Source organism: Canis lupus, chromosome 27 (genome assembly GCF_003254725.2).
Source record: "Canis lupus dingo isolate Sandy chromosome 27, ASM325472v2, whole genome shotgun sequence".
NCBI lineage: Eukaryota > Metazoa > Chordata > Mammalia > Carnivora > Canidae > Canis > Canis lupus.
The window spans coordinates 18,575,630-18,585,767 of NC_064269.1; the positions used below are offsets into that span (position 1 = coordinate 18,575,630).

At 38.0% G+C, this 10,138-nt stretch overlaps 1 protein-coding gene across 1 annotated transcript in view; it reads left to right on the forward strand.

The window, feature by feature from the left end:
* Positions 1–9,619, forward strand: part of TMTC1 (transmembrane O-mannosyltransferase targeting cadherins 1) — a 269,956-nt gene extending 260,337 nt beyond the window's left edge. Inside the window, 1 exon segment of the mRNA XM_025455512.3 lies at positions 3,612–9,619. Within this exon segment, the coding sequence (XP_025311297.3) occupies positions 3,612–3,752 (141 nt within the window). The 3' untranslated portion in view covers positions 3,753–9,619.
* The last annotated feature ends 519 nt before the right edge of the window (positions 9,620–10,138 follow it).

Consider the following 10,138-nt stretch of genomic DNA (forward strand, 5'->3'; position numbering starts at 1 on the left):
GTGCCTATCACCCAGTCACCCCAACCCCCCAAATAGTTATATTTTAAAATAATATGTTCAATATATTTTTAGATGGCATGTGCCTTCATTTAAAGCAATAGGTCTGGTTGTTAATTTAAAAATAAGTAAGGGTGCTATGTAGTGAAGTTGTTTAAGCAGCCAACTCTTGGTTTCAGCTCAGGTAGTGATCTCAGGGTTGTGAAATCAAGCCCCATGTTGGGCTCAGCGTGGAGTCTGCTTAGGATTCTCTCTCCATCTCCCTCTGACCCTCCCGCTCATGCTCTCTCTCTCTCTCTCTCACTTCCTCTCAAATAAATAAATTAATCTTTTTTAAAAAAAGATATAATAAGTACATTCAAGACTATCCAAAAAAGCTGGAAATATAGGAAAAATAGTACATTCATTGAACTCTCAGATTAACATGTAAATTCAATGCTTTAAATGTAGAGGTACTTGCCCTGATAAGTGTCTGGAGGTTAAAGAAGGATCTATTGAGTGTTACTTTAATGTTACAAACACTAAGGACACCAGGGTGGCTCAGTGGTTGAGCGTCTGCCTTCAGCTCAGGGCCTGATCCTGGAGTCCCGGGATCGAGTCCCACATCGGGCTCCCTGCATGGAGTCTGCTTCTCTCTCTGCCTATATCTCTGCCTCTCTCTGTGTCTCTCATGAATAAATAAATAAAATAATTTTTAAAAAATGTTACAAACACTGATTAAAAATTAGTTTATGCAGTTTTTCATCTTTGCAAACATTATATATGAGATTGAACAGTATAAAATTGCTATGTTTGGAGTTGAAAAATCATCTACTATCAGTGAATTCATGTGATACAATCCAATATAAATATATAAACCAGGCACATAACTTGGATGTGGCACCATTAGGATGCAAGATTATTATTATTGGGTCCTAAAGAGCCATCATTAATTTTCCATCCTTTGTATTGCCAGCTAGTGTGCACATCAGCTGTGTTAGCTCATTCCAGGCTTCACATCCTTCCCCGAGCCTGGGTGTAGCTTAGGATACTGAGGGCTGTGGCAAGGTTGGAAGCTACAATAAAGCTTTGCAAGGAGGTGGCATGAAGAGATGAGAAGGGAGTTGCCCCTTGCTTATACTGCTTAGTAATAAAAGATAATTATTATGAAGCTTTATAAAGGATGAAATGGATAGACCAAAAAAGCTAAAATAACTTTTTTTTTTTTTAAACAAAGAGTCACATCAATTGGGCCATACCACAAAGTACTATTTTTAGTACTGTCCCTATGTGCATTTTCTAGAATGGCATCGTGCAGTAGAACTCTGATGTCAGAAATGTTCTATATCTGCTCTGTCCAAGGCAGCAGCCACTAGCCCCTGTTGCTGATATGCCCTTAAAATATGGTTGGTACAGCTGAGCAACTGAACTCTTAATTTATCATAATTGATTTCAATTTGAATAGCTATGTGGCATGGTGGCTATCATAATAGATAGCACATTTCTAAAATTAGAGAACTCAGATTCCCTATCTTAGCATCTCAGAATTGGGGGCATTGAATCAAGGGATATAACTTTAAAAAAAATACAGCTTCTAGTTTAATCAAGTAAAGAGCAATTCGAGTGAGAGAAGATAACTCCAGCAGTAGATTTTACGTGAAAGAAAGCTGATAATCAGAGAAGGAAATGCCAAGGCACCGAGCTGAGGCCTAAATTCAGATAAAACTGAGCAGAACAATTTCAAAGTCAACTGTGATACAGTTTGAGAGCACTCTAAGGGCAACAAATGTTTAGTTGTCTACAGGTGTGTGCTAAACCTAATAAACATCACAAGATACTTGGAGGATAAATGCTGGAGTTGAAAAAAAAAAAATAATTGAATGTAGCAAATCCAGGTTCTCACTTGTTCAGAATTCTGTTTAGCCTCTCATGAGAATCAGGGTTAATAACCAGAAGTGTTTCCCTTTGTGCGTGTGTCAGAGCCTGGATTCCCAATGTACAATTTCCTTTTCTGTCATTTCCACTCTCTTTTTTACCAGTATGTTGAGTGAGTACTGTAATAAATAAATAGATGGTGTTTGCACAAGGCTGGATGGTCGTTTAATAATGACAACAATGGTAGTATCAGATTGAGTGCTCACCCAGCATCAGGCACTGTCTGTCTGAGCTCCTCACATGCATTAACTCATTTGGAGGACAGTTAAGCATTCAGTATTAGTTGCTATCTAGTACTTTCACCTAGAATCCTGTTTTAAATTGTGATGGGAGTTCAGAGAGTAACCGGTGTTCATCCACATGGAGGTTTGAGAATAAAATAGAGTAAATTGAAATTTGGGGGAGTGGAGAGAACTCTGACCATCATGGTTCTGAGATGTGGCAGGACACAGATCTGAAAGAGGGTGGACCAAATAAGAAAGGTAAAATTTAGTAGCAGAAAAGGGCCATGGGAGACAATAATTGTGACTAATTTGTCCAGAACCATCAAGGACGGTACACATGGTTTCCAGTTAGAAAGCCATTGAACAAAAGCAGATGGGGCCAACAGAGGGTGGTGACAGGTGTCTTTAGCAGGTCAGGGGTGACATGCCTTCCTTCCTGCTTTAAGAGGATCCAGGAGGTTCATATTGTCACATACCTTGGGTACATTTGATTCTATATTCTTTTTTTTAAAGATTTTATTTATTTATTCATGAGAGACACAAAGAGAGAGAGAGAGGGGGGCAGAGACACAGGGGGAGAAACAGGCTCCATGCAGGGAGCCCAATGTGGGACTCCATCCCGGGTCTCCAGGATCATGCCCTGGGCCAAAGATGGCGCTAAACCACTGAGCCACCTGGGCTGCCCACATTTGACTCTATATTCTTTTTTTTTTTTAATATTTTATTTATTTATTCATGAGAGACACACACACAGAGAGAGAGAGAGACAGAGAGACAGGCAGAGGGAGAAGCAGGCTCCATGCAGGGAGCCCGACACGGGACGCGATCCCGGGTCTCCAGGATCGGGCCCTGGGCTGAAGACGGCGCTAAACCACTGGGCCACCAGGGCTTCTCTGACTCTATATTCTTATTAGTTTTTTTTTTTTTTCATTATAAAAAAGCTTGCATTTAAAGCTTTAAATTAGGCAGAAGTTACTTTTATGTCGTCAGTCGGATATTAAAATAATTTCTACCATTAAACAGGTATAGTGGATTCCAAACTATATAATCATCACTGCTTTTGCAGTTTCGAAAACATTTCCCACAATCTCCCTCCTTCCCCTCTCTTTCACTCTTTCTCTCTCTGGATGTCTAGCCTTGGCTGCATTGATTACCAAGGAATAGCGCCAACCCCACGAGAGCACTATGAAATGATCGCCTCATAACCTACATTAGTAGAATTGAAAATCTGTTTTTCTGCCATTTCACCTTACGGTATAACTCTTATCCTTCACATTCTCCAGCTGGTCTGGTACTTAAAACAAATGGATTCTCCAAAAGCACCCACAGATAAGGGAAAATTATCCGTGCAGACAGGTTTCCTTCTAAGGACATACACGTTAAACTGAGCCAGAAGGCCTGCCTCTTGGTCTCCCCATTCTCCAAGAGCTGTCTCATGGATCAGAATATAATTGTTTTCTTTTTTTCTCCCCACAGGGAAACTATGTGTCCGCAAGAGCTTATTATGAGAGAGCCTTACAGCTGGTTCCAGACAGCAAACTCCTGCAGGAAAATCTCGCCAAATTGGATCGCCTTGAGAAGCGATTACAAGAAGTTCGAGAAAAGGATCAAACGTAGCAGCATTTGACCCAGTCTCGTCGGATAGCGCTGGTGCCTCTGGAAGAGGAAGAAGTGATGGAGGCCTTCACATCAGCAGTAGCGCAACAGAGAAGCTTTCCCCTCACTCTGAATTCAGGGAGGCACATTTTGGGACACCTGCTGGTAACCCTGTGCTGAGAGACTTGCATTTCCCTGGAAGAATACAAAAGGAGCAAGAGCGAGAGGCTGAGAGGAAGCAAAACAACTACTACACACTTTGCAGATTTTTGTTGGCTTTAATTCCAGATTTCCCTTCATCTGCTTCTCTGCTTTCCCAGCCTTAGAATCTAATTCTATCTCTTAATGTAGACTTTTATGTCCCAGAAATAGAGGCTTAAAATGCTTTGAAGGCAGAGCAGTTCTTCTTCATGAGATGAGATGCTTCAAAGAGGATAAAATCTCTGGGAGAAATCATTTGGGAAATTCCACCAAGAGGTAGCTCATTTAGTTCCCCAGAACTAGAGCTGAGTATCTGATAGTTTTGTAGAATTTTCTGGGATATATGGGGGGAAGGGCTATTATCAAGTGAGCTTTGTCTAATATCCCCCTGAGGATATTGCTAGAGCCCAAGTGAAGAGTAAATGAAGTTTCACTCTGATGCAAGCTTTTCCCATTGCCCAATATATCAAAAAGGAAGCTTCTGGAATTGTGTATGGGTATTTTATCCCTAGGGGAAAATCAAGGATCTTGGTACCCCTAATTCTTTATGGAAATGTTTCAGATTATTTTAATTTTATTACAAGTATTATTAGAGTAGTGGTTCTGCTCTAAGATTTCAAAAGTGCTTTTAGAATCATAAATGTTTCTCTGACTCCACATATATTGTTATTTTGGTGGAGAAAAAAATAGTATATTCTACATGACAAATATTAAAGATATTAACTAAGAGAAATGTTCTACTTTGTTATCTTAACATTCAGTCATCCAGAGATTTATTATTTTTTTGAAAACTATATTTAACCATTGAAAAATCTGTACAGTATATCACAGAATCTTCATAGACTAAAACAGCTGGAAGGAGCTCTATTGATTTGTCTACTGAAGCTTAATGAGAACTCTGTGCTTTAGAACATGACTGATGGAAATCCAGAATGCTTGGTTCTGTATTTGTTAGTTTTGGAGATTTTGTGAAGAATGCTCAAAAACTCTAGGGAAAAAATGTCTAAATTCATAATTTAAAATATATATATTTATATTTAAAAGATAGAGGCAGCAAAGTTAAACTTACAATTTGACATTTTTTAGTGTTATTTATTTCATAACTTATAAAATATTTAATATATATACACACGCACATTTTTTTCTCTGTACATAGTAGGTTTAATAGCAGCTTTTAGAAGTGATCATACAAAAATTATAAATCTAAATTACAAAGTAAAGTTGTAACAGCCCCTCAAAAAATTCATATGGGTTATTCACTTGCTAAAGCTAAAGAAATTAGGAATCTGACTTCAGTGTTTGAGTGATAATATATTTTGGAATTGAAGAAATTGGAACACCTGATTCTAATTTGGTCATTATTATAAATTTTACAAAAAAGAAGAAGAAGAAGAAGAGGAACCACTCTGGGGAGCCAGGTGGCCTGCAGATGTAGTAGCCTGAAAGGCACGCAGATTTCACATGCTCAGGCCAGGGCAGGGTAAAAAGCCTGCTTCTTTTCAACACAAAATCAGGAAGTAATGCCCCTTGGTGTTACTATTTTTTTGTTAAGGTAAGTCTAGTTAAAAGAACTTCTTTGGAAAGGGATGATGCAAGGAATGTTTTAAATGCAAAGGATTGCAAATTTGAATTAGCATACATGTATTTATGTGCATCAATAATCCAACAGTGTATCTCTTGCCACTAAGATCTTCTGTTTCTAATAGTCTTTCAACCTTCTATATCAGAAATTTATCTAAAATTCTATTTAGAATATTTTCATTCTCAAAAATAAAAAAAATTAAAAATTTTTAAGAAATATTTTCATTTTCCTCAAAATCATACTTTTATACCCTAAGGCCAAGAAATGTACCACAGTGTTCATTTTAAATGATCAGTCCACCCCTAAATGGAAAAAACATGAAGTCCTAGCTAAAAACAGTATCTGAGACTTTAATCACAACTTTATAGAATAATCTGTGACCAAAATCCACACTTAGGAAGGTAATGGAAAAGACTAAGCCCCAAATTTTGAAAAACAAAATTATGCCTTACTTGAAGTGCTGCTAAAGGTATGAGGGTACATTAGTGGGAATGATTAAAATGGCGGCTACAGCCTAAAAGTTTCTGAAGGAAGGGGTCATGTGGCCTTCTGGATTTTGGTTCTACCTTCTTTTGGGTGCTTTTCTCTCTCCCCATGACTTCTTGTGTGTGTCCCTCCTTCCTTCCCTCCCCTGTCCCTCTCCCCACACCCAGCAATCTCTCCCTTCATTCTGTCCCTCCCCCGCTCTTTCTCACTGTCACTCTGGCTCACTCTGTGTGTGCACACTGGCATCCTTCTGAACATTAAAAATAAGCACTGTTTGTTGGGTCAGATATTTTTATCCTGATTTAATAATGTCACTGAGATGTAGCCAATGAAATAGTTTTCATAGTTAAATGGTGCCTATAAGAAAATAAATCACGTGTTATTTTTCAAAGATATTAAGTGTATTTTATAACTATTTTTATTTGGTTCTTATAACATGAACTAATATGCGGAATTCATTCTTATCGATAAAAACAGAGTGCCCTGGCTAGTCAAGGAGATATATCCAGATTTCCCTAATAAAAGCATTTCCCTAAAAAATAAAATAAAATAAAATAAAATAAAACCATTTCCCTAATAAAAGCTTGGCAGGAGAGGTGATGGCCCCTTTCTGAGATGGGACCACAGAGCCAGCCTCATGGACTTGCAGTTCATGTGGTCCCTCAGGGTCCTGCCCTCAAAAGCCCGCTGTGCTTGGTTGAAGGCTTTGCTTGAAATTCTTAATAGTTTTTGAACGAGGGGTCCTGCGATTCCATTTTACACTGGATCCTTAAATACATAGGGTGCCCTCGGGAGAAGGGAAGTTGGCTGAGGACAAGACAGGAGTTGCTTTAGTCTGGCTGAACCCTTGAGCCAATGATCAGAATTTCATCTGTGACTGTGCTACTCTGAGCAGCACTTTCTTTTCTTTCTCAGCTACATTTAGAGTTCCTTGACTATATCTATCCCCCGCTGACTGCCCATCTACCTAACCTGTTTTCCTGTCCTACCTACAACCAGTCCTCCTTGCCTTTAAGATTCCCAGTGAGTGGCAGTCCTTTGATGTGGGAGCCTCGAGAATGGCTCTACAAGTTCATTTCAACCTTAAGAATTCTTCAGGATTTTGTAAGTGACCCAGATGTTTTCAGGCTGTTAACAGTATTCATAAAACACGGTTCAGTGACGTCACCTAGGTAAACTAAACCAAAGATTCAAATACCTTGGAGGAAAAGACATCGTATCTTAGGGAATCCTGAGATCCGTTCTGTTGGGTTTGTTTATTTTGAAGTTTATCACAAAACATAGAGGATTGCCAGCACTTTAATTACAACTTCCTAGAATACCTCACGGCCCCTAGCAGGAGACTGTGACATGCACCGTAGATCATCCCTCATTTGACACACTGGTTTGTGGTGGGTGTACAATGTTTTCAACAGGACTAAATGAGGAAATCCAAACTTCTCTACAAACCGACCCACAAAAACTGTAACTTGGGGGGAATAAAAACAAATGTGGGGCTTCTCACTGTCTCTACTAAACATTCCAGAGCCACATTCAGCTAATAGTTGAGAAGTATTCCTTCATACAAGGGGCTCTCGGGCCTGGCTGGACTGAGGGGTCACCTGGGGCCCTTTGGGCATCTTGGAGAGGCCGGCTGCCCATATGCAGCTAGGCTGGAGAACCACTGCAGTCTCCCAACTTTAATGGAACTTTTATGTTTAAATCTAGACTAAAACAAGCCAAAGAAGTCTAAAAAATGATTTATGGCACAGCTGATTGGTTGAGACTTGTTTCAAGATTGACAAACAGATGGGTCAGGTGGGGTGGTGTGCACTTGTGGCAAATGGAGTATAATTTGACTGTGCATTTTCAGAATTCTTGGTTCTCAGAGGAAGAGGAATTACCATTTTTATACACAGACAAGGCACTCAATATATAAAACTCATGTAAGGTGTTCATGGCATAGACTTTATGCCTATACTTCTCTCTTTTCATTACACACATGTCAAGTTTTGTTCATCGTTTCTTAATTGTACTCATTAGAGTCAGTTTTTGGGGGAAAAATGAAACTTTTGATCTGATGTGTGAAGGATGTGCATCTTAGACAAATAAATCTATAGGATATTAGTAACAATAATCAATGCCAATGTACTTATGGGTGGTTTGTTTTTAATTTCTTCACCTACTTTCCAAATCACCTTTACTTAGATCAAATTGCATGTTGGTATATCTCCCAATAATAGCAAAACATAACTTTCTGATATCTTTTGGCATTTTAAAAGAACAGATACTTGTCAAATCTTGCATTTAAGTTGAATTGACTAAGATAGAAGCTCACAATACCATATATATTATATATGGAAATATTATAATTTTTTATGATTCTTGAAGTTTTGATGTAAAAGAAAAATCTGCTGAATGGTTCTTCAATAGCATTGAAAAACAAAATACAATCAAATTCAAATACTTATTATAATTAAATTTAATTAAATACAATGCTAATAATTATTAATACTTATTAAATACTTGCAAGAATAGCATTCTTCATTATTTTTTGTTTTTAGTAGTCATTAACTTAAAGAGAAGAAATAACTACACTCAAAGAAGTGGTTACAATATCAGCAAAATAAAAATGACACAACAGAATTGATGACTTTCGTGTCTATCAAATGGCTTGTATGAAAATATACTATTTTCATCCCCAATGATCCTTTTAGTTAAAACCTTTTAGGGCATGTAGCTCATAAAATCAGTATCCATTACAATTTTGGTTATTATTAGTTTGTAAGTTTAGACCACCATTTACCCCAAAATGGAAAGATATGTTGATGTCCAGAAATCCAGGACCCCATCATCAACGGTGCAAGTGGTGTATATTTATATCACGTTTGGAGGTTTTCCAAGGTGCATAACATCCTTTTGGGGTTGCCTTGCTGGCCCAGAAGAGGGGTGCACCACCAGTCCAAGAATCAGGAAATGTGGGTGGTAGGACTGGTCTGCTAAGGAGGAGCCGCCTCACCCTGGGCAGATTACCAGGTGTCTCAACCTATCACCCAGGGAGGGATTAGTTAGTTCTGTGGAGCTGTCAAGTTCCAGAAACCAGACATAAAGCCCTCTACCTCTGAAGAGATAACTGATCAGCGTTGCTCTTTTTTTAGAAATTCTGAAGATACTTAACAACCATAAAAGTGACTGCACTGTCCAAGTGCTTTAATATGGCAGAGATAATTTCTCTTTTTTTTTGCAATCTGTACGTAGAAAAATTCATCATTTTGTTATGTTTCTAGGGAAAAAATATTTTTAAAAATTTTATCCAAAGGAATTAAAATATCTGTTGTATTTTAAAGCAAATGGCTTGCTTTTATAATGTGGAAACCATCTGACTTGCTGTGACTCATGCTGATCCCTCTTTTTATCAGGGAGAAAATGACTTGCATCGGGTTCTTTTCATGTTGTTATTTCCTACTTTGATCAGTTGTATATAAATGTACATTTTTGTTAACTTCTGCTGTGCCAGTTAGAAATATATTTCCCATAAGCTATGCCTCCCATTTAAGTCTGATTATGTACACTTTGCCTAGGTCTTTCCAAAATAAAATTTATGTAAATGTTTATTTTATATAAAATATAATGAAAATAATTATGTCTGCTTCAATCTCTCAAGTACTCCGTGAGCAGTTCCTATTGAAATCCATGTCACTAGCTGGTGTCTGCCTCAAAAGAAAGAAAACTTCCTTCTCTCATTCATCCATTGCATTGCATTGTTCTGCGTGTTTCGTGTCTGCCCTCTTTCCCATACCTCACAGTGACTATTTCAGTCCTTATGTGCTCCTGATCTTTTCCTCTCATCTTGCTGAAGAAATGCCTCACCTCTTTCTGCAGAAAGTAAGTAAAAGGTAGAAAACAGATATTCTCTGAATATCCTTGCACCCCATCTACAAACTTAGCTGTACCCAATTCTTTCCTCCTATTACTACAGTGGAAGAAGAGAGAGCCCTAGGCTCTGGATTTTGCCTCTTGTGAAGCTTCATTTCATCCTTTAAACTTTTTTTTTTTTTTATCTTCAACTTTGTTCTTCTGACTTTTGTGAATTCTATTTGAAGACAATTTACTGATAACCACCATCAAAATCATTTGGGGAAAAAAAAGATTAAGTCTT